This window comes from Perissodus microlepis, chromosome 20 (assembly GCF_051167445.1).
Source record: "Perissodus microlepis isolate ML-2025 ecotype Zambia chromosome 20, ASM5116744v1, whole genome shotgun sequence".
Lineage (NCBI taxonomy): Eukaryota > Metazoa > Chordata > Actinopteri > Cichliformes > Cichlidae > Perissodus > Perissodus microlepis.
This window is the reverse complement of record NC_140480.1, coordinates 14,776,935-14,801,521: the sequence shown is the minus strand read 5'-3', so window position 1 is coordinate 14,801,521 and position 24,587 is coordinate 14,776,935. Positions and strand designations below refer to the sequence as shown.

The 24,587-nt window shown below is 44.2% G+C and overlaps 2 protein-coding genes across 6 annotated transcripts in view; one reads left to right on the top strand and one right to left on the bottom strand.

The window, feature by feature from the left end:
- The first annotated feature begins 215 nt into the window (after positions 1-215).
- On the top strand, positions 216-11,454 carry LOC146364285 (transmembrane protein 106C-like). Its single transcript, XM_084918302.1, has 7 exons — positions 216-826; positions 2,499-2,562; positions 2,694-2,853; positions 5,649-5,789; positions 7,158-7,207; positions 7,311-7,364; positions 9,409-11,454. The coding sequence occupies exons 1-7, from the start codon at positions 613-615 to the stop codon at positions 9,572-9,574; spliced, it is 849 nt and encodes a 282-aa protein (XP_084774428.1). The 5' UTR covers positions 216-612; the 3' UTR covers positions 9,575-11,454.
- A 1,137-nt stretch (positions 11,455-12,591) lies between these two features.
- tns2a (tensin 2a) overlaps positions 12,592-24,587 on the bottom strand; it is a 60,339-nt gene continuing 48,343 nt past the window's right edge. For 4 of the 5 annotated variants that reach the window (XM_084918296.1, XM_084918298.1, XM_084918299.1 and 1 more), the window contains 12 exons: positions 24,408-24,524; positions 22,659-24,230; positions 22,270-22,435; positions 19,692-20,818; positions 19,474-19,605; positions 19,285-19,380; positions 19,112-19,189; positions 18,925-19,002; positions 17,156-17,324; positions 17,002-17,070; positions 16,672-16,701; positions 12,592-16,361 (listed from right to left, as the gene is read on the bottom strand). In XM_084918296.1, coding sequence (XP_084774422.1) covers positions 16,223-16,361; positions 16,672-16,701; positions 17,002-17,070; positions 17,156-17,324; positions 18,925-19,002; positions 19,112-19,189; positions 19,285-19,380; positions 19,474-19,605; positions 19,692-20,818; positions 22,270-22,435; positions 22,659-24,230; positions 24,408-24,524 — 3,773 coding nt within the window. In that variant the 3' untranslated portion in view covers positions 12,592-16,222. The remainder of the gene's footprint in view (positions 16,362-16,671; positions 16,702-17,001; positions 17,071-17,155; positions 17,325-18,924; positions 19,003-19,111; positions 19,190-19,284; positions 19,381-19,473; positions 19,606-19,691; positions 20,819-22,269; positions 22,436-22,658; positions 24,231-24,407; positions 24,525-24,587) is intronic. The other variant, XM_084918297.1, reaches the window with a different exon arrangement.

The following is a 24,587-nucleotide window of genomic DNA, read 5'->3' as shown; positions in this document are numbered from 1 at the left end:
AAAAATGTGTTTCATTTAAACGGCCATTTGTAGTGTAGATGTTTCTAACTGTGCTGTGTGTCAATAATAGATTAAGTTCAATTTTCCAAAATAATTTATGGCTAAATGTCATAATGCTTGACTTGTAAAACACGACATAACTGAATTTAAAATTCGTTTCGTTACCATTGGTAGCAGTAGCATTTGTTATGCATTTGCTGTGTATTGGATCGGACACTTGAAGGCAACAATATGTAAACTTTATTGAGAAAGTAACAGGGAGCGGCGGGAGTCCGAGGCTGTATTTGTTGGAAGATGTGACTTTATGCTAACGACAGCTAGTTTTGTCTAAAGGGTATTTAAAGTTTACTCAGTCATGCTTACGGACGTCTCCCATAACTCACCACAGGTGCTAACCGAGAAATTGTGCGTTAGCAGATTAGCTAGCCGAGAGACGTCACTCTGAGGCACGGCGTAAACTTTGCGCGTTCAGCGACATTTGGTGTGTTTTCGTTTACCGAACACAATTATCTGTAAATCACTGAGTCTTCACTTTTCTGGGGGGCTCCTTATTATCCACCTCCGAACGGGAGACTCTGGCTCTGCTGTCTTTACCACCCACAAACACCCGCCATGGGGACGCGGTGGTCTCGTAGCGGCAGCAGCCAGTCTCTTCTCCCGGAGGAGCAGAGGGTAACGCGGTACACTGAACGCAGAGACTCCGATAACGACTCTTTGGATGGACTAGTCCGGCGGGAGGACATAGCCCAGTTCCCGTACGTGGAGTTCACCGGCAGAGACAGCGTAACTTGTCCGACCTGCCAAGGCACTGGACGCATACCTTCAGGTGAGTAGAAAGAGTTGATAAATCAGTAAGCGTTAGTGTCGGACAGTCAGTCTGTGTTGATATGAGGACAGTTTCTGCTCATTTAACGCCAGAGATGAGGCGCAGAATTCCTAAAAGGTGTTTGGCACGGAAAAAAACATGGTCAACATTTTAAGTGTCGTAAAAGGCTTGTTGGTCTCTAATCTGTGACGTTTAAATGTCCTAAAGTTTGACCAAGAAGGACTGGATTGATTATAACGTAGGTACAGTAAAGCAGAGCCATAAAGATAAAACAAATAATTTCTTTATTTTACTTGTAACCCCTTCATAAATCCTGTTGCCTACAGTCTAGTTACTAATAAAAGAAAATATATTAGACATAAAAGACGCAGATATCAGCCAGCATGGTCGGTGTTGGCTCATACTGACATTTAGCTAAAGTTGTGCTGGTAATTCTGAACGAGACACATTGAGTTTGTTTTGCAAGGTTTCTGAAGCTCTGTGAACAAATGGAAAAATCAAGAAATGACTAGATTGTCCAGAAAACTGATCTGCACTTATCCACTAAGAAAACACTTAAAGTAATGTTTTTAATGGAGTTTATGACCCACCGTGCATAACGCAGAACTTTGACCTCACACGAGGCCATGTGACACCAGCAATATGAAACGTGGGTGCAAACACTAGTTTAGAAGATGCTGAAAATGTACATTCGTACAGATATGAAGGGGCACAGCTGTACAATTATGAGCCTGTCAGACATCAGAGAGGCCAGGGGGTGATGTCGGCATTTAAGTGCCATTTATTGAGTTTTTGTTTTCTCTCACCATCCCTGATCCTCCTGTATGGAAAAACTGCTCCAGAAGGTGAAAGTGAAAGAGCTGCATGCACAGAAACAACTGCATGAGTTGTTGTAATCACGCATTCCTGACTTCTAAATTCCAAATCTGGAATATCTTCAGAAGCATAATCACCTTGTCCATCACAGAGGCAGGAGTCCCATTGTTTGCTTGGCTAATGTCTGAGGATGATGGTCTATGAGATGTACCTCATACCTCTGGTACTTTTTTGTCCATAGTACTCCCAGAGCAGATTAATTTAAGTAATGACATACAGCTATGTGTGGTTCCCTGTGCTCATACAGTATAGCAACATAAAATAACTTGGTACTATGCTGTATGTTTTATACAATTTTGTGTCTCACCTAATAAAATGTGTTGAAGAGCTGCACCAGTGAATCTGTTAAACAAAAGCTATTATTTTAAGTTGGGGGTTCGTTTGCTTAGCTGTAAAAGGCTGACGGGGTATTGTCATCACTCTGCCAAGTGGGCGGGCAGGCAGGATGTATGGACAAGTTTGTGAATGCAATAACGCACAAATGAGGGGAAGTAGGAGCTTCCCCTCATTTTGATACCATTTGTGTTTCTACTAAGATGTCAGATGAGTTTGAATCTCAGTGACCTCAACATTAGGGTCAGAGTAAGTTTTCTGTATGTAAACAAGGTGACACAGGATCTTGAACTTGATACCACAGGTGTGTTACCTGGGAGGCGGAGGGGTAGCACTTTTAGCTGCCAGTATTTTTTGAACAGGGAACAGATGTGCTGTGTTTAATTTCTCCGTCTTTGTCGTGTTTCCAAAAAAACAGTTTTAATGGGAAATGCTAAACATCATTTTTCTTCTTACTCTGCAGAACAAGTGAATGAACTGGTTGCACTGATCCCGTACAATGACCAAAGACTGCAACCCCAAAGAACGTGAGTAACTGCAGCGCACTGATGTGTTCCTGTGTCTGTTCCCTCTGGACGTGTGGGTCTCTCACTCTGTCTGAGGTGATGTAGGAGGTGAGTGCATTGTCTGGAGAGAACCTTCCCTCTCTGTGTCGTAGGAAGCTCTACGTGGTCCTGTCAGTTGTGCTCTGCCTGCTGGCCTCTTCGCTTGTTGCCTTCTTCCTTTTCCCACGTCCAGTGGTTGTGGTGGACGGAGGGATCCGCTCGGTGACGGTGACGTTCGACCGCAACAACACAAAGGTCCTGATGAACATGACGGTAGGTTTCATATCACAGCTTCTAATAATGTACACAAACAGCATGACAAAGCATAACTCTCAGCCTCTGCAGGCTCAGGTCTCACTTCACTAAGAACTCCTCTGTGGGATCAGCACCGATGTGTTTCCATACAAATGTGTCTGAAGTGACTAATGAGTGGAAGGACGGGTTTGCCAGATCGGTTTTAGTTTTCAAGCTAGCAACAATCTTCAGCTTCTGTTTATTCAAAAGTAACGCTCTTCTTTATCACATGTGGTCAGTGGGTAAATACTTAGACAGTTTCATTATTTCAGTTCAACTTTGGGAAAGTACAGCCAGTTAAGCAACACAACGACCACAGTGAATTTGAAATGCTAATAGCGTGATTCAAGTGTTGAGTCTTGGCTTGAATTCAGCTGCTACAACTAAAACATCACATTAACACCTTAGGAGTCATTTTTTGTCTGTTTTCACTTCCTCAGCATTAACCAGACAAATGACTGATGAGCAGTTTCATGGCTAGAAGAGCCCTGCTTTCTTATTATTCCACAACAAGTTAATGTAAACAGTGGTCAGGAGGTGAATCCGAGTGTTGAATTAGCATTTGTTTGCTGTTCAGAGCCTGATATCTCTCAGTCTGAAGTCCAAGGAGGTGTGGCAGGAAATCATGATGCTGATAGAAAACAGACTGTATCAGGAAGATGACAGACGTTCTTTTAAAAAGCAAACAAAACACAATGAAGTGGTGAAATTTATTATGTTACCCTGCCTGGTTGCTTTAGAGTCTGTGGAAATAGAGGAATTGTCTAACAAGCACTTGGTACTTTGATTGCATGTTGATCGGATCCTTTCAGATTCACTGTGGTGCTGTACAGAGGCAAAGCTTGAATAAGTGTCCAAAAACATCTGGACATTTATCTTTTCTAAATATAGACACACAAACAAGATTAAAAAAAAAAAAAAAAAAAAAACCTCCCCAAAAAACCCAAAACTGTAACAAAAAACATCAAACGTCACAGATGACAGCTAAACACAGTTTAGTGCTTTCTCGTGTTGTTTTGTAAAGAAGGGAAAAGATTCCATTCTTTTTTTGACCTGGAGGAGCTCCACTTTATAAAACCAAATAAATATTTAGTGTGCAAAAATGACTCTGACAAGAAGGGTTTGATTTCATCTACTAAATGTGTATGCTCCCTTGTGCTGCCAAAACAGCCCTGAGCACTTGAGGCATGAACTCCATTTGACCCCTGAAGGTGTGCTGTGGTATCTGACACCAAGATGTTAGCATCAGACCCTCTAAGTCCTGTAAGCTGTTAGGTGGGGCCTCCTTGTTTATCCAGCACATCCCACAGGTGCTCTATTGGAATGAGATCTGGGGAATTTGGAGGCCCAGTCAACACCCCAGGTTCATCGCTGTGCTCCTGGAATGATTCTTGAACCTCTTTTGCTTTGTGCTGCATTATCCTGCTGAAAGAGGCCAAAGCCATCAGGGAATATGGTTTCCATGAGAGGAAGCACATGATGTGCAACAATGATTAGGTAGTTGGTATGTGTCAAAGTAACATCCACATGGATTCAGGACCAAAGGATTCCCAGCAGAACATGGCCCATGGCTGCCTCTCCTGGCTTGTCTTCTTCCCATAATGCATCCTTGTAGCAGGTGTTACCGAGTTTAAGCGACAGAAACGCAGTACCAACCGTTAGTGTGATTCATCAGACCAGCCTCCTTCTTCCATTGCTCCATGGTCCAGTTCTTATATTTGCATATGCATTGTTGTGCTTTTGCTGGTGGTTATGGGCAACTTGACTGCTCTGCAGCTGTTCAGCCTCATTCACAACAAACTGTCATGAACCTTATATTTTCACAACTTTTCTTTCAGAACAAACAGTAACTTATGTTTTTTTTGTTTTTTTTTGGAAATTTAAGCTACAGTAGCTCATCTGTTGGGTCAGACCACAAAGACCAGCCATGGATCTGTGCCCATGATTCCTGGTTCTCTACTGTTTCCTCCCTTGAACCACTTTTGATAGATACTGACCGCTGCAGACCCAGAACAGCTCACAAGAGCTGCTTTTGTTTTGGGGATGCTCTGACCGGGTCATCTAGCGATCACAGCTTGATCCCTGTTAAACTCGCTAAACTTCTAACTCATCAACTTTGAGGACAAAATGTTCACTTGCTCCCTAATATATCACACCCACTAACAGGTGCCACGATGAAGAGATAATCAGTGCTATTCACTCCACCTGAGAGTGGTCATAATATTATACCTGATCAGTATACACATTTGCTTTTCTTTGTTTTTGACAGAAGAGCAAATCCTGCGCTCTTGAATACATACGAGATCTTAGGATGAATGGTTGAGGTTAATTCAGAGTCCTACTTTGCTATGTGACTATCTTCATGTAAAAATTGAGCGTGTGAGTGACAAAATGTTGTCTCCCTCATCACGATAGTGGTTCTAAACCATCTGAGGATGTGAAACAATCATCAGGTTTAATTTAAGCCGTGCACTGTGTAAGAGCTGCTTCACTAGTCTAGTTCATATCTGCACGTTAGTGCACTGAAGCACTCTGCAGGCCGCGCTTCCTTTATGAAACCGCAAAACGTGGCAACAGCGTTGACATTTAGTTTAGAAAACATGTTGATGTTGCTGCTTTTGCCACTTTCTGCTTGTGTAGTAAATGGATGTTGATAATAATAATAATAGCTTCTGCCATTTGATGAAACTTAACTAGAAGTGTCAAAAACAGGCTGTGTTGTAGGTGCTGTCTTTTTATTCCTCTGTGTGTCTTTTGTTCTTTATTTTACTCAGAGCACGCTCAACTTCAGCAACCCCAACTTCTTCTCGGTGCATGTGCAGAGCATCAGCTCCCAGGTCCTCTACATGAAGACGGTGATCGGGACTGAGCTACTCTATAACGTCACCACAGTGCTGCCGCTCAGCGCGTGTCAGGTACAGGATTTCAGCCACTCAAAGTACAATCAATCAAGATGCTTGTCTCCTTTGCTGTTTTACACTATTTTAATGTTTCCGCTCCATCGATGCCGATACATTATCACTACTGCTGTCAGTGTTCCTTTCCATATAAGCCATATCACTGTTATGGCTATTTTTAAGCAATTTGCAAGCTCCCCTATTAGTGTTGTTGGTTTTTTGTGTGGGTGTGTGGCAGCTGGTGCCAACAGCTGTGCTAATCTCCCCACAGCTGAAAATAGTAACCATAAACATGACAGAATTAATAATCAGTGGTTGTCAGGACCGCTCACTCTAACTTCATAGCAGGTAAGGTGAAGTTAACTAAGTTAGAGGGGGATACATACAAACGCCCCTGCACGCTTGTGTCAGGCTTACAAACAAGTGGCACACTGAATATCAACAGCAGATCAGAGCATAGTAGCCGCAGCATGATTCATTCACCACACTTCTGTGGTTGTGTACAGCTACAACAGGATGCTGGATGGCAACTTATTTAAGCATTCAATCACACAAGCAGTTTGATAATTAGGACTGTTTTTTGGCCTTTGATTTACAGTGAGATCTATAAGAACATTTCTAACTCCACCCTTGGCTGTCTTCATGGCATCGTGGCCTGGTCCTGTTCACCGTATGTTGTTGTGTGTCAGCTCGAGTGGAGCGGCTGCAGCTGCACATATCCACCTCACGCTGAAGTGCTTCTCACAGTACACTTGTTAGTAGCCCAGAATTCTTCTTGTATCATTTCCCCACATGTGATCGAGAACAGGTCTGCCTCAGTAAACCAGGCGCTGTACCAAAGCAGTCAAACTCCTTGTGCTAAAGAACTGAATGATTAAAGTCTGAAGAGACGACTGATAGTATTCCTTTAACACACAGCCTGGAGGATGGCTTCAACCAGCATTTGTCACACTGGATGTGCTGGTCACTGAATAAGCCATTTGGCACTGGCAGAGAAGATTTGGCCAGTTTTTCACACAGCCCACATACTCAGCTCTGCTGCTTCAGTACAGCGCCTGTCATGCTCAGCGCTGTGGCTCAATGAAGATCTTTAGATCTTTAGCTAAAAGTAAACGCCAGATAAAATCACCATTTCCTCTTTTTTTTGAGTAATGTTTGTTGTTATCTACCCAGCATTTACAGGTGTTTTTATTTTGTTTTCCCCTCTTGTTTTAACAACCTTCTGTCTGCAGATCACCTCAGCTGAAGCAGTAAACAAAGCTCAAAGAGTTGCTGTGGTTGCTTCATTCTGTAGTTTCACTGCTGATAATGGCCTGAATTGTCTTCCTGTGCTGCTCTTGAAATACTTCTGTTGTTGGTGTGATGTATCGTGTCAATCTTCTGCAGGTGAACTACACTGTCAGTGTGGAGATCGGCAGTAACGCTCCGTATGTCTAGTAAGTGACTGCGCCTGAGCTTGTAGAGGAAATTAAGCTTCTTTGCAAACCTACACATGAATTCCAGTTCAGAAATCTGAGCCTTTGTGTTTTGTTTTTTCAGTACGTTATGCACCATGCCCAGCATCAAGGTTCACAACATTCTCGTACTCATGCAGTAAGTGTCATTACCCCGACATCTTCATTTTACTTTGTTACTTCTGTCTTTTATCTTAACACTTGCAGCAGAAAAATCGCTGTGATGTCTAATATGGTCATATGAAGCAGCATGCGGGGGCAGCCAATCAGAATAAGTTGGTCTTAAAGGGGGAGGAGCTAAAATGGCTTGTTTCAGAGAGTGGATGATCTGATGAGCTGTGCCAAAGGCCCACATAAATAAGGACGTTTTAATGAATCAAGAGTGAAGGAGAAAGAGTGCATCATGGGAAGCCCCGAGCAGCCTAGGGAGGGTTCAGGGTCACCTGATCCATCAGGAACTATATATTTAGAAAGTTTTAAGCCTATGATTGTTGATTCTGTTCATCTGGACGTAGCCTTTGTGGGAGAGACGTTTCGTCACTCATCCGAGTGACTTCTTCAGTCTCAGCTGACTGCAGGTTTCCCCAATCTTATAAATCTTTTTCTAAACACCGCGTCTCTGTGGCTTTTAAACCCCAAAACACGCTGCGCCAAAAATTGGTCCACCACAAGGATTGGGTCCCCCGACACAAACAGAGTAACATAGTGTACGCTGTTAAGTGCCAGGAGGATTGCCAGGATTTATACATCGGGGAAACCAAACAACCTCTGGCGAAGCGGATGGTACAACACAGAAGAGCTACCTCGTCAGGCCAGGACTCTGCAGTCTATTCACACCTACAGGCCAGTGGACACTCTTTCCATGATGAGGATGTTTGAGCACGGACTCAAGGAGGCCATTTACGTGAAAAGGGAAAGACCATCTCTGAATCGAGGAGGGGGCCTAAGGGTACATCTTTCACCATCTTACGATGCTGTGATTGCAGCCATTCCCCAACTCTCTGTGAATGGTACTCATGGCCATTGATCAGTGATTATTGATCAATGGTCATGAGAATTTGCATAATTAAGATTAAGGAACTGACCTCCCAGCCCATTGTTCCTTCAGTGGGCTGGTTTCAGTCATTATGCAAATGTACTGTTTATAAGATTGGGGAAACCTGCAGTCAGCTGAGACTGAAGAAGTCACTTGGATGAGTGACGAAACGTCTCTCCCACTGAAAGTGTGACGTCCAGATGAATCAACTTTTGGAGATTTACTTACCTGGATGATTGAGCGTGCATCAAGACGTTTTAAGCCTAGTCTTAAAAGTACAGAGGGCGTCTGCCTCGTGAATCAAAAATGGGAGTTGGTTTCATAGAAGAGGGGCTTGAAAGAAATCTGAAATCACTGAGCTGAACCAGATTTACAGGATTTAAAATCAGCAACAGCACCTATTGCTGTCTGCATGTAAGATGAAATGTACATTGTGTTTAGAAATGATCATTGCACACTAAACTAGGACCAAGTATTGACCCCTGAGGAACACCATAAGCGATCCTTGTGCTCACCATAGTTCACGCGCTGATGGTGATTTCATCACACAGCCCAGTCCGTTTATTCTCACCACAACTTTTTGCAGAAACAGTAAAACATGTGAGGCTACAAAATTGAGGAGTGCACAACCGATCGATATAATACCAAAACACACTGCATGCGCTAGCACATGGGATGAAACTTTTGTCGTGCCGTGCAGTTTGTCAGGGCGAGAACGGCGAGCATAATGGCCCCATAACAGTTATTAAGGGTCAGTTTGAAGCTTCCTGTCTTCAGCTCTCACTGGTTCTGTCTTGTAGCCAGTCGCTTCTGCACGAGTAGTGTAAACACAGCCTTAGATAACAGATGCTGTTAACATATAAACCACATTGTCAGGGTGAGGTACTTTGGGGAAACTGGGTAACCCACTGCTTTTTCTTTCTTTTCCCAAACCCTTTAATTCTTGTTTTGCAGTCTAGAGAAAAGTCATTTGTGCGGGTGCAGTTTCGTGCCCTGTGGTTCTCAATATCACACTGTGATATGTGATAGCTGTGAGAAATCATTACTGTGGCAACGTGCTTTTCTTCTGTGAGCAATTAACTGGTTGAGATGTGACAGCAACATGGTGATCAGCCTGATTCTTACATCTGTCCTCTCCTGTTTTCAGAACCTCAGTGAAAACCTCGTACATGGTGCGAACGTCCCAGAACAGCCTGGAGGCCTATCGCTACATCGACTGCGGCTCCAACACCACGTACCAGCAGCCGGAGAATTACAAGATCCACTCCTCTGGTGACACAACGGCCCTATCCCTCCGTCACTCTCTTCTGTAAGGGGCGCAGATGTGAGACTACAAGGACTATGTTAGTGTACACTGCAGGATGGACTAACAGCTCGGCAGCAGGGAAATGCCTAATATCGTCTCGTTTTCTACACTTGCTAAAAAGAGCCGACATTGACCTGCTGTTATCTCGTGCTAATCCAGGATTTGGCTGTATCTCGGAAAACAAGGGAATGTTGTTCTAGCCATCAACAGATAAAGGGTCTTTGATGGACTTGTGAAATGTGGAATTATGGCCTGTAATGTCAAGCTCAGCACTGTTTGTGAAATGTTCTTGCCTGACTTCCTGTCTAAGTCCAGAGAGCAGTTTTGCTGTTTCAGAGCAACACGAGTCTGAGTGGAGAACTGAATGAGTCACTAGCAGCGAGCACTCCTTGTATTGTAAGCAGGACAAAGGTCACAGAAAGCTCTTTCTTTAAGGGAACATTCTCAGCCAGGATGCTATTCGTGTTAATTATGGCTGCAGAGCTCCCTCTCTGTGCTGCTGCTGCAATGTCATTAGAATTCAATCAAAATTCCTTAGTGTGGCTTGAATGACTGTTACACTGTGATCACTACTGACTGTTGTTGGTTTTTTTTGTTTATTTGATTTTGGCAGCTTGAAACTGGTGTGGATTGTAGATATTTTTTAATGGTTCGATAAGTTATTGCCTGCCAAGTCTCATTTGAGCACATCTATAAGGAGAGAGGGATAACATCACATATTTTCTTCCAGTGAAACTCCATTTAACTGCTTTTACTATTCCCTCAGTAGAAATCTACTCACAGAATCCTTAATACAGATCCGGTTAAGCTACAAAAAGAAGAAGTCCTACCACCATACCACATGAGTGCAATTTAAAAATCAAAAATAATGCCTTTAGATAGTGAGAGAGCTGATTATTTGCAGCTGAACCCACCAAGCTTTACACATGCAGATAAATCTCAGGCAGGCTCAGAGAACACTTTTATACAGTATTTAGAAAGTGGCTGTACCAATGCTAATAATTATAAAGGTAGTATATCCTGCTGTATACAGTTCCCTGTGATTCCTACCTCTTTGTGCAGAATAATCTGCAGCGTCCCAACCAGAAGACGGCATGTCCTCTACAATCACAGCCAGGGTTGTGCAGGGAGTGACCGTCTGTGAGAACTGCAGTAATGTTCTGAGACGTCTGAGGGGCGTTTCATTCAAACATCTTCAACTGTAGTGCACACAGTAGATTTAAAAAGGCTGAAGGTATTTGGGCATCAACAAAATCTTCAGCCGCCTTAATATAAAACTGATGTTAGGATTCGAGTTCCAGGCAGTGGAGGAGACCATAATGAGACCGGGTGGTACTACCCAGAGAGAGAAAATTTGACTATGTGTTCTTTAATGGGTTAATTGGTCAAACTTTGCAATAGAATCTTGCTGTGTGAAAATTGGTGTTTTGTTGAAAATTGGTCTTAACAACTAGGATTTGCAGCTGCACTCAGCGTTTACCCTGCTTCTGCCAGACTGACTGTAGTAGCGTCACATGCATTTCCTTCTGGTTTGCAGCTTTTCTAACTCCTTGTGTGACGGATTTCAGCACATTCTCACGCTGCCTGGAGGCTGACTGTAACTTTGCCTTTAGACCAGCTTCAGTGTGGAAGCAGTTTGATAGGAGATCGATTTTTACTTTAAAGGGACAAATGCTGTAAATTTCTGAAACATTTTTACCTATTTGTTTGTGGGTTGTTTTTTTTTATTGCACCAATTAACCTTTTGGTTTAAGTTATCAAAAAAAAGAAAAGACATTAAAGGGATTTGTGAATTAATAAAATGAATAATGAATACCAATAATTGTTTTATTCTTGCCCACCACTTACAGTGGACAGAGTACACCACGTATGAGCTACATTGCCCAACGTATTCACTCAACCATCCAAATCATTGAATTCAGGTGTTCCAGTCACTTTGCTTCTGCAAACACTTGTGCAGGAATGGGTCTCTCTCAGGAGCTCAGTGAATTCCAGCGTGGTACCGTGATGGGATGCCACCTGTGCAACAAGTCCACTTATGAAATTTACTCACTACTAAATATTCTACAGTCAGCTGTTAGTGGTATTATAATAAAGTGGAGGCAACTGGGAACAACAGCACCTCAGGCACAAAGTGGTAGGCCACGTAAAAGGACAGCAGGGTCAGCTGATGCTGAGGCACATACTGTGCAGAGGCCACCTGCTTTCTGCAGACTCAATCACTACAGACCTCCAAATTTCATGTGGCCTTCAGAATAGCTCAGGAATAGTGTACAGATAGCTTCATGGAATGGGTTTCCATGGCCAAGCAGCAAGGCAAAGCGTCGGATGCAGTGATGTAAAGCACTCCGCCACTGGACTCCAGAACAGTGGAATTGTTTTCTCTGAAGTGATGACTCACACTTCTCTGTCTGGCAATCTGATGGACTGGTCTGGGTTTGGTTGCCAGGGGAACAGTACTGGTCTGACTGCACCGTGCCGGGTGTAAAGTCTGGTGTTGTGGGGTTGTTTTTTAGGAGCTGGGCTTGAGCCCCTTATTCCAGTGAAAGGAACTCTTATTGGTCAGCATACCAAGACATTTTGGACAATGCCACATGGGAACAGTTTGGGGAGTCCCCTGCCTGTTCCAACATGACTGCACACCAGTGCAGTGCAGTAAGCACAAAAAACCCCCACAGATGAGTGAGTTGGTGTGGAAGAACGTGACTGGCCTGCACAGAGTCCTGACTACAACCTGAGTGAATCCCTTTGGGATGAACTAGAGTGGAAACTGCAAACCACATCAACAGTGTCTTACTCACAAATGGACTTCTGGAAGAATGGTCAGAAATTCCTAAATGTTGTGGAAAGCCTTCCCAGAAGTGTTGAAGCCCAGATCTAAGCGCTGCCCGTTGGTCCCACAGATCAACACTGGGTGTCCAACGTGATCCTGGAAATGTTGGGCCAATATCATATTACATCTGCTCATGGGAATAATCTTGAGTACAGCAGTCATGACTGAAATAACGAGTGACACAAGGAGAGTTCAGGTACCACATCACTTCAGTTTAATTCTATTCTTCATCTTCTTCCATATAAAAAGAGCGTAATAACCTTTCCAGACAAACATGTTTCTGTTTTATATCTTATACACTGTCCTATAGCTGCATGTGAAAATATATTACTACATAATAGATCAACAGACCACAATATATTATCGCTGTAATACAAGTAGTGTTTTTTTTCCTCTACCAAACAAGGCAACACACTAAATAAATGCATAGTAAAAATAAAAGAAGCAATAAGTACAAAAATATAACTGATAAAAAGCTTATTAATACAAGAGTGCTTCATCTTTGGTTAAGTACATCTTTCTTTAGGTCACTGTCTTATGTGTGTGTGTCTTCTCTTTGTTACATATTTGTGTGAATAACTTTTATACTGCCTTTGGTCATGACATGAAGCAGTTGGAGGGGTGGGGGACAAACCCACCCCCCCCCAAAACACAAAAACTAAAAAACCCAGCAAGCATTTCACGGCAATGGTGTGCTTATATCCTATACGTCCTCCCACAACTAGCTTTTTCCCCTTTTCACATACAAGTCTTTAACAGTGGACGTAACAATACCTGCCCGCATATTTACCTGAACACTCTCAACGCACACACACGCCTCTCCCTAACACATACACTTGTTAAAAGGTAAAAAACCTCACATTACTTTTTCCTTTCATTAGTTATTCCTCTGTCTGCTTTACTAGAAGTGTATGAGTGGAAAACAAAACGAAAAACAAAAACCCACGATTGTCGATTTCTGATTAAAAGTGTTACACTGATAAACGAGCTACTGAAGGCAGGCGTGACTGTAAATGTGCTGTACATACATGTGAACACCTGAACATCTCAAAGATACAGAGAGTAAATTACATCATCAGGGCTTTGGTCATGGTTTAACAAAGAAAAAAAATACATGGTTTTGTATCAGTACAAAATATGAACACCAGTCATTTTTAAAGGAAATCATTATATTTGAATGGTGACCTTCCTTAAGCTTTTACAGCCTATACTGGTGCAAGCACGCATCGTCTTTGTAACTGCTACCACAAAGCCGTTTGCAGCACTTCAGCGCTGTCACTGGTTTACTGGAAACTGGCAGGACTGAGGTCATAAAAGCTCTGCTTAACCATTAAAACGGGCCTGGACCAACAAAGACATTCTGACAGGGTTCAGTGAGCCTGGATACCCACAGTCATGAAGCTCATTATCAGCCAGCTCAGCTAAATCTGGTTTCCCGTCTATTCATCATAGAGCAGGAAAGGAGAGGCCAATTACAAGCCAGTTATAAAATGGTTTGTATCCATGTGTATTTCTGCAATTATCAAGGCTAAATGGCAAAAAAAAGTCTTTAGATGGTATTCAACCATGGAGGACTTCATGGCAACATAAAGGAAACAGTGAGACCTCCCCTAACATAAAACAAATAATTTGACTAGTACAATGGAATAAGATGCTATTATGAAAGCCTTGAGAACCTATTAATGCTCCTTAATGAAACCGAGGTACCATAGATTGTATTAAAAAAAAGAGGACTTGGCCAGTAGGGGACGAACATCAGATTCAAATATACAACTCTTAGAGAAACCGACCCTTCCTCTGCCTTGATTCAAGAGCTCAGTGAACGTTCAACAGAGTTTCTTTTGTCCTATCACCCCCAACTGGTCGCAGCAGATGGCTGCCCCTCTCTGAACCTGGTTCTGCCGGAGGTTTCTTCCTGTTAAAAGTGAATTTTTCCTTCCCACTGTTGCCAAGTTGCTGCCTCACAGGGTTGGTTTGATTGTTGGGTTTCCTCTGAATTATTGTAGGCTCTTTACCATATAACGCGCCTTGAGGTGACTGCTGTTGTGATTTGGTGCTATATAAATGAAACAGAATTGAAATTCCCTTACAGGTTTGTGATATCAGTTGGAAATTTTAGCTCTCCTGCAATAATTTTCATTTTGTAAATTACGGTACTATTTAGAGTGAAACAGGTGATAAAGCAGGGCATACTTTTCTGGGCTCAGTCTTATGACTGAGAAGTATTAAGCCTATGGACGTGGAGTATCCTCTGTCCTCTTATCCAAGTATTGTCTAAATGAGGCTTCACAACACTAGTCCTCTCACCTCAAGGTCCATATATGGGATACAAAAGACAAATGTGACCCAGTGCCTCTGGACTCTGGAGCCCTGTTTCGGCTGCTTCTGTGTTGGTCAAATAGGCCACTTGTAGCTACAAAAAACCTAAGACAGGTAAAAGTGAGCCGACTTTGTGATAGTGCAAACCTAAAGGTAGCTTGCTTCATGATAGCAGCCCTTGGTAGATGCTTGTTTGCTTTGTTGGAAAGCCATTTCCTCTGAAGCCTCCTCAAACTTGGAGTTGTGACACTGTACATCATGGCTTGTAAAAGAAACAAATAAACAACCAGAAGGGATCTCACACTGATTTTAAGTTGGCTTTAAACACTCAACAACATTCCTCATCACAAAGGCACAGAGTCATAAATAGGGATGGGTATTGTAACCCGGTTCTTGTTGAGAACCGGTTCCCACTGTTTCAATTCCTTGGAATTGTTTGCCATTTTTGCAAACGATTCCCTTATCGATTCCAGTCGCCCCGAATGACGTCACCACGTTGCGGAGCGTCATTTACCTGGCAGGAAACATGGCGGCTCAAACGCTCAAAAGTTTGGTTATATTTTACGAGAACAGATGACAACAGGGCAACTTGCAATACTTGCAAAGTAGATATTTCATTTAAGGGAGGAAACACTACGAATATGCAAAAGCATTTGCTCACAAAACACGCGATAACCTTAAAACGAATGTCATGTTTTTAATTCCGCTCCGGACTCGTGAATCTCAACCCAGCAGCAGCGGTAACGTTTGCACGTCCTCTCCCGTTAATGCGGCAGGTAAATAATCAACTAACAGTGCATATTATGTTAGCGTGATCTGCCTTATTACAAAACCTGCCATTACTGTGCATTTAGGTGACCATGATGAGAGACAGACAGAGTCTGGCTGGCTCAGATGCTGGCAGTTCTCGCTGCAGTCTACCGTTAGCGTCTCCTTTCAGGCCAGAATAGACGAATGTCACCGAGCTGTGACTAAGTTTGTGGTAAAAGCCTTGCACCCATTTGCCACAGCAGATGCCCCCGATTTTCAATAAGTGAATGTGTTTAATTGTAGGCAGGGACATTACTGGATATTCTTGTGTATTTGCTACAGAATAATTTATGTTATACCTTGTTATTGCTACAGAAGAATATTTATTTTATTATTTTACATTTACATTTTTTTTTCCTGGGGACGCTGTGACACCCCATTGAAGAGCCATAGGCTGGATCTCTTAAGATCTCACTGTTGGGTTTGTAAGGCCATGTTACTCCTAAATTTCTATCTTGTTCAAAGAGAAGATATGAAACAAAGTTCTAAGCTAATCGACCTTAGTGTTCTCCTTTTTTAAAAAGAATCGATAAAGAATCGAATCGTTAAACAGAATCGAAAATGGAATCGGAATCGTGAAAATCTTATCAATACCCATCCCTAGTCATAAATGAACAGTAACGGCCTTGGCAGAGTGACTGTATATGTTGCCCGTGCCTCTTTCTCAGAGTGTTTTCCTCTCTTTGTCTCCCTCTATCGGCGCTGAGACAGCATGACCTTGTTGATGAAGTTGACGATGGCAGAAGCAGGTTGGTCGGGGTCCAACTCAGCAAATAAGTGGCAGACGTTCTCTGCCGTGCTGCCGGGCTTCTTAGCGACAAAACCAAACACCCTGAGATGGGAAGGGTGGAGAAAAAAAGAGAGGATGTGAAAAAAGGAAGAGACAACAAAAAGAGAAGCAAAGGCAATCACACAAGGACTCTTGAGTTTGTCCAGTCTGTGACAGCTTACTGCGTAAAACTACCATGAAACAATTAGTGTAACGTATGGCGTGATCATGTAGGACTTATAATTTACTAATTAAATCATCAAAAGTTTGCAGGATAAATTTTGCCAAGATGCACACACAGTTTGATGCCATGCAGCGGCATACACGCGTCTATACTTCCTGTCAGCCTTTAAAACACAAACAGAGCACTTACTTAACAGTTGTGTTGTCTGAGTTAGTCCACCTAAATCCAAGAGACAGACAAAGAGAGAGAGACAGAAGACTCAGGCGTGCACATTCACACAGGCAGAGCTGCCAAACAAGCTGATGCATCCGCAGCCTCGGCCGCAGTCCGCATGCTCGCGTCTCTCGTGGACGCTCACGCACATTCATTAGCCCCACACGGGTACAGACTCATGCGAGGACTCAAGGCAACGAATGCAATGAATGATCATGATGCAGTGAGTTCCTGCTATCTGTTCATTAGCGACGGTTCTAACTAAGGCTACAAGACAAAGATGTCTTTTTCTTCTGAGTTTCCCACCTCCTGTCCTTTGGATCGATGCTGCTGAAGGTCACACTGTTCACTGGGTAATGTCTCCTGAAGAAAACTCTGGAAGAAGACAGACGTGTAAAGAAGTGCCAAAATTAATGTAAATAGTTTTCTAAAAATAAGAATCCACGGGGGAATCTCTTACCTGCGCTGGTTGTCAGTCAGCGTGATACCCTGTGATGTCACTTTGAACTGGACGACTGTGGCAGCAGGACGCGGGCTACGACCCAATGTGGCATCTGTTGCCTTGGCAATGGCCTGGGGGCCCGTCAGGGACTCTGTTTCCACAGAGTTCAGATAGAGGACGTTACAGGCTGAGGGAAGAAGGACAGAGAGGTCAGCATGTTGACCACAGACTGTATACAAACAATGGACGTATAGAAGACATCGTGACGTCACTGGTTTATGAAAATGCATTTTGAAACCTGTCCCTTAGCTTCACAGCCATCACCGCCTGCTCGTTTCTGGAGTAAAGTCGCGCATTTTAACATGGCAGACTTTTGGAAGCACACTCAAGTGTCCATTCAAGGAACAGCAATTTAAAAAAGAAGAAGAAAAGAATTAAATCCAGGAATAATATGATTGTAAAACATACAAAAGAAGATGATTATAGCCAATATGCTAATGAAAAAACTAAGGTTTTGTTGTGAATCAGTTCCAAAGATGAGGTGCAGCACAGTTAAAGGCTCTGACACCCGTGGTCTTAAATCTGAAGCGAGGAGCAGTGAGAAGAGCAGCTGAAGCTGAGCAGAAGGAGTGTAAGGATGAAGGAGGTCTGAAAGTGCCAAGTCACTGAGACATTTGAAAATGAGAAGCAAAATCTCCTTTTGGATCCATTGAGGAATGGGGACCCAACGCTGGATGAAAATGGGTGGTAATGTCACTTTTATTGCCACTGAATTTGAACCATCATCCTAGTGGTGATGCCCTGTAGGCAGGAGGTGAGGATAGTAGGGGGAAGACAAGTTCTGGGTTTTATAGACCAATACAGTTGTGTGTCATCTGCATAAAAATGAAACTGTATACCAAAGTGATGTAAGATATTTCTGAGAGGATGAGTTAAATTATAAATAGCAGGGGTCCCAGCACTGATCCCTGTGTGACTCAGGCTGATGGAGAGTGAACAGTCTAGCCTTGAACAAACTGTAAACCACTGAAGGGCTGCGTCACTAAATCCAGTGTTAGCCAGTCGTTCTAACAGAAGACGACACGATGTGGTGTCAAAAGCAGCTCTGAGGAAAAGGAGGATGCTGAGAAGGCCAGCATCAGATATGAGGAGGTCGTTTAAGAGCTGTTTCAGTACTCGGCTCAGAGGCTGTTATTAACTAAGCAGGGCTGGAGTTGAGATGTTACAGTGGGTTTGAGAAGAATTCAGCTGAAAGTGGATGTTGGAAATATTACTGGAGAATAAATTCTGGAATACTGCACACTGTGTCATGGAGGCGAGATGAGAAGTAGTTTCTGTGGGCTTGAATAGTTTGTGTACAGTTTGAGTAATATGATGATTCGGCAGCATGTAGAGCATTCTTATTGAGGAACAATGATCAAGTCGAATGTTCGTTACTGGTCGACTGTTTGGCACTTCCTCTTTGGCTTCTTCTTTTTTTTTTAAACCAGACAGAAGTGCTTGCATTTTCTCTGGTGCATCTATTCCTTGCATGTTACATAATTTCTCAGCCAGGCTTTATGTCCAGTATTGCATCAGTTTCCTATTATTTGACCTGTGCAAAGGTTTTAGAAACTGAAAACTAAAAAAATGTGATGTTATAGGAAAGAAAAAAAGTACCAATTTAGTACTTATTTTGTAATCTAAAAAATAAGATTTAAACTTTAAGAGTCTTCCTTTGCACTTAACTGTTCATACATGAATACATAACACAGTGTGTTTCAGGAATAGAGAAAGAGAGAACTCACCGGCTCCCTGCTTCAGCAGGTCAGCAGCTGTGCTGATGTTACTGACTGGTTGAACCTCCTGCACCTCTCCTATGAGATCTGACAACAGACAGATAAACCATGAATTATATCTGATAGATTACAAAATACCTTGAAACACATGATTTATTTATTTGAAGGCCTGTGTGGCCTTCAAATATTCCATTACCCTTCTCAAGGATTTTAAGAGCACAGGGCAAAGAGATGGGTGTGATGGAGTGCTGGTAAACGAGTGCAGACAGACTCCCTGTGAAAAAACAGAGGAAATAATTAATAGATCTGAGACAGCAAGGTGCACAGGAATGCCCATTTCTAACTGGAAATAGATGGAATGAAACGTACCAAAGTAGGGCTCGTTCTGACAGCCTTTAATCTTCACTCCTCGAGGACTAGTTTCAATCAGAAAATGTCTCACCAGCTGCTCCAGAGGGTCGCTCACTGTAAAAGCAGATTCATAAAAAGTTATAAAGGAACAAAAACAGAGCAGAGGGACAAATCTGTCAAAATGAGACGGAGGCAATCAATTTTCACCTTTGTTGCTGTGGTTGCTGACATTGGGAGGAGGTGTAACCACCTTCAGAGCCAGCCCATAGGCTCCCTGGAACGAGTTACTATCCCTGATTAGGAAAGTGCCGGGCTCCCTCTCCTTCAGTGCTGCGATTGCTGTGCCCAAGCACAGTGATAATTTAGGAAATTTACTTATGTAGGCTTTTGAAGAAAAAGAAACAAGTATGAACTAAAGCGCTTACCTTGCTCTCTAGAGATGCTGGGCTTATACCAAAACTTGGAACTATCCTGGACAAACTTCACACTGACCCTGTTTGCAGTTTCTGCCTCTACTTGGTCATTTTGGCCAGCAGGGGGTGCAATTTCCCCCACCGTGGGAGAAAACGTGACGTGGTGCTGATGCTGCGGAGCAGTGGAGGCAGGCACGTGACCCACAGCTGGCTTTACCCCATTGCTAGGTGAACCCGAATGTCCGGGCAAATGGCGCTTCTCTGGCAAGGGGGGTTGGGGGTGAGGAAGAGGGATGGAGATTGTGGTGTAGCTCGAATAGGATTGTGGGGTGTGAGGAGAGTAGCAGGGCCTCTTGTTGGTGTCCACAGCTGCACTGTGCTCCGTGCTGGCTTGGTAGTTGTGATGTGGGGGCCCGTGTTGTTGCGTGTGGTTTAGGTGGTTGTGGGGGTCGGACCCACTCAGCATCAACCTTCTACCCAAGGTGGCGAATCCGGGAACTGGTGCATCAGACACAGGGGAGCCGTCCATGCTGCTGGGCCCAGGCTGTGGGGATGATGGTGCAGGAGAAGATGTTGGGTTGGTGGTGCTGGTGTGTTTAGGAACCTCTGCGTGAGACTCCCTGGTTGGAGAGGATCCATTAACCAGTGCTACAGATGGTCCCACAGAGCTGGTAGCTTGGGTGTGGCTCTGAGGCTGTGACATTTCAGATGGTGGACCACCAGCTCCTGCAGGAGAAAAGGTCTGCAGCGGGCCAGCGGGATGAGGGTGTGCATCTGATATAGGCGAGGTATGGACAGGGGAAGAAGGTGTCTGGCAGTGTGCTTGGTTTGTGGTGGTTGGTGTCACAGAATCACGAGCTGAGGACATATCTGAGCTACAGTGCTGCTGTTGAGGAGCAGCTGGGGACAGGTTTGTTGGTGCAGGGCACTGATTGGTGGATTCTGTTTGTTTCGGTGAGGCTGTGTGTGACTGTGCTTCTTTGGTGTGTGGCTCCAGGCGCTCTGTGCTGCTTCTTTGCCTTTCTGGTGATTCCTGGATGACGTTAGTGTGACAGTGGCCCTCGTGAGGCTGGGGAGCCTCGTAGTCACTGATGATGTCTGTGGTTCGAATATCATACTCTCTCCTTCCTGGACTGGGGCTAAAATGGACACATGTGAGTATTATTATTATTAAAGACTAGCAATTTCTTCACTGTAATATCAGAGTGAACTCTCATATATTAAAAACACCTGAGCGATATACTGTATATGTAAATTAATCAAGAACAAATACAAACCCAAAGCCCCCAACATGGGCACCCTGCGTGAAATGCTTGAACAGAAGAAAATCCCCTTTTCTTTCAACAACAGTCTGTAAATTAGAGTTGGGCAGATCGATACACTGGTATTGGTAATAAATTGATACTAGGGTGTCAGGGTGATTACTTTGTTTCTATCCAGTTCAGTATGTAGGACACTGAAATGTGTTTTTTCTTTTTGGAGCATGACAAAGTAAACCTCAAACATGCACTATGAGAACTATCTGAACCTTTGTGTGTTGACTGTCACGTTTACTGTTATTTTTACCCCACATTTAACCTCCTAGGACCTGGTGTCCCCATATGTGAACATCACATTTTGGTCTACAAGGGCCTGATATCCACTTACCAGGACATTATACTGCCACTGTTCTATCAAAATTTAACGTGAATGTCTTCATATGTGGATCTCTTTTTCTTAGAAACAAAAATCAGGTAACAACAACAACAAAGCAATTCTTTGTTTTTACATTCATCAGGTCCCAATCAGCCCAAATAGCAAAGAGATATTAAAAATGCATGCCATGAAAGAGTTTGGGTCTTAGGAGGTTAAACAACAGAAGCTGACCCAAAGTCGTAGTATGTGGTTTAGCACTGTCTTGCTGAAATATTCAAGGCCTTACCTGAAAAAGATTTGATCTAAATAGGAGGATAAGCTGCTCTAAAATGTGTATATACCTTTAAAGTGATAGCACCTTTCCAGATGTGAAAGCAGGACTAATGCTGTGTAAACTGTTGTTAAAAGAATAGGGAGTGCTACACAGCGGTAAACATGTTACTAATATTTTTCTTAAAATTGTACATTTTTATTTTTAAACAGTTTATTATGTGTCTTATTGTGAATAATTGAGTGTATGAGACTGCAAATCCTGGCATTCATTTCAGACTGTTTGGGAACTGGGGTTGTATAATCGGACTCCTACCCATCGGTCTGGCTTGTGCTCTAATCAGAATTAAAGTTTTAAACTGTACAGTAACAGTTCATTTGAGATTTTACAGTAAAGACTCCAGGACATTAGCGAGTGATCCTAAAACAAGCTGCATGTTAGCTGGCACCCCCGCTCCTTCATGGCGTCTGACCTCTCTGTTCTGTGCTGTGTCTTCATCATACTTTCCCCATGAGCCATGCCACCAAATATAAATTCCAGTAGAAAGAAATAAGCTTTTGACTATGGTGTTCTAATTAGACTAACATTATTTATGATTCACTGTCATAGCTACATATTTATTTCCACTACGGTTGTGAGAAACAGCCCATCCGACACTACCAAGGTCGGGTAGGAGTGGAATACCTTTCCTGTGTGCGTAGAGGACTGCTGGTGTGAACGGGAGTGGGCGATCCAGACATGTCGGATGGTGTGGAACACGCGGCATGGCCGTTTCTGTGCACCCTCTTAAAAGAACCATGGGTAATGTGATCCCTCCAGCCCACGCTTTCACCAGAACTACGGAGGCCATCTGACAGAGGATGGAAACAATGAAGCATTTTTACTAAAAATGACCTCAGTAAACAGCATCAGCTGTTACTTAGTTAATATGTTCCCAGCTGATTCTTATGCAAGTTCCCTGTAAAAACCCAGTCTGTGCTTAAGGCATGTATCAAGTTAAAACCAAATTTTCAGTGCATGCTGTTCCTCATTATTCCTACATTACTGAGTGTTTTTGTTTTAATGTGACTCACCAGTGTGTGAGTCAGAGCTGTATGACTGCTGTGAGTCTGGATGGTGATGATGGTGGTTGTGGTTATGCTCTGCTGGTCCGCTGCTATGGCCGCAGTGGCCCATCACAGCGGAAGCAGGAGGCAGCGGGGATGTGGACTCGGACTGGTAGCCTGAAGCGTAGCCCCTGCTCTCAGACGGCGAGGGTTGGTAAGGTGAGCAGGGGCACACCTGACGTGGTGTCTGGTAACCGCTGCTGCTGCTGCTGTACTTCATGTCCAGGTGGGAATGAGCGTGGGACCTCGATGCCTCTGGATAAGCTGGGTGACCTGATGGCAAGGGGTCAAAGGTAAAGGCTAGAAGATCTTGGCCCTGTGGGCCATAGGAGGCTACAGTGGCTCTCCTGTGCCAATATTCAGCCTGTCTGTCCCTCTCCCACTGCAGCTCCGCCTCCCTGTCTCGCTCCCAGTGAAGGGACAGTTCTCTGCCTCGTCTCAGCCCTGGGTCCCTCTCCCAGTGGAGCTCTGACCCCCTGGGTAACTCCTCCCTGGTTCTCCTAAGCCCCACCTCCCTCTGATGAAGCTCCGCCTCTCTGTCCCAATGGAAGCTGTCGCCATGCTCCATCCTGAGGGTGTGATAGGCCGCCGAGTCCTCTCTCCTCATGCTGCAGTCTCTGCAGGGACAGCCAGGGGGTGGCAGACCATCCATTAGCATGATGTCATGGTAAGTAGGGCTGGTGGCTGGTTTCTGGTGCTGGTGGGGATGGTGGTGGCTGTGAGGTGGAGGAGGGTGGTGATAGGGTGTGTACTCATCTTCCCGATAGCAAAGGCGACCTGGGGCAGACATAGGGTGGTGATGGGGGTGGTTGTGAGCATGAGGGGTAAGGTCTGCTGATGGGTAAGGACAGGTATGACGCGATGATGGAGCCTCTGAGCAGGAGCGGTGCAGGTAGTGTGGCGAGCCACTCTGACGGTCCCACACCAGATCTGGAGGTGGGAGGGACTGGTGGGAGTGGGGGCTATAGTGTTGGCACAGATCCATGTGTGATGGTGGAGCAGTGGGGTTGGGGCTAGCTGAAGGAGGAGCCCCGTGATGGCCGTTGGTCCCTGGAGCCCGATCGAGGCAGTAGCCATTAGGCATGAGAAGGGTGCGGTCGCATCCTGGCTCTGCACAGCGCTGCGACCGGTAACCATCCCGGCAGGAACATGACCGACTGAGCCTCAGCGTCCCCGTTCTCTCAGACTGAATAGAATCTCCATCATCCAAAATGGCGGTTTCTCGCTCTCCATCTCGGCTTCCCTCGATGCCGCCGAGAAGACGTTCGAGCTCCTCCCTTTCCTGTCTGGTGGGCGGCGGCGGACGATTGGACTCCTCCTGATGGTCTGGATGGATAGAAGACTGGTTCAAATGGAGGGAATGTGCTGAAAGGCCGGAGTCAGAGCCTTGGGTGATGCGGTGATCGGGCCTGTCTTCTGCAGCTACTCCCCCTGCGATGCTGCCGTTGGCTGAGGTGAGAGAACCAGAGCCTGGACCTCGCCGCTTCTTTATCTGAGCGTAGAGGCTACCATCCAGAGGACCTCTGGTGTGGGCAATATCTACGACGCAATGATAGATAAACGTAGTTTTTAATCTCACAATAAACATCAGCTACTGTTGGAGCTTTAGTAGACTTAAGTATACTTGAACTCTGTCTTAATAATGGCTAGCACCATGAGTGCTGCTGTTAAAGGCTTCTACCGCTCCACCATGACGACTATGAAGACATCGGTTACCTTCCAGGCTATCCTGGTATCGCTGGTTAAAATTTTCATAGGAATCCCAGCGAACCACGGGGTCAGCGGTGTTGTAGTCCACTGTGACAGCCGGATCATTCTTGTGGTATTCACGGCCTGAGAAGACATATATTACCGTGTAGTTCTGTTCCTCAAAATATAATCAAAACATTTTTTCCT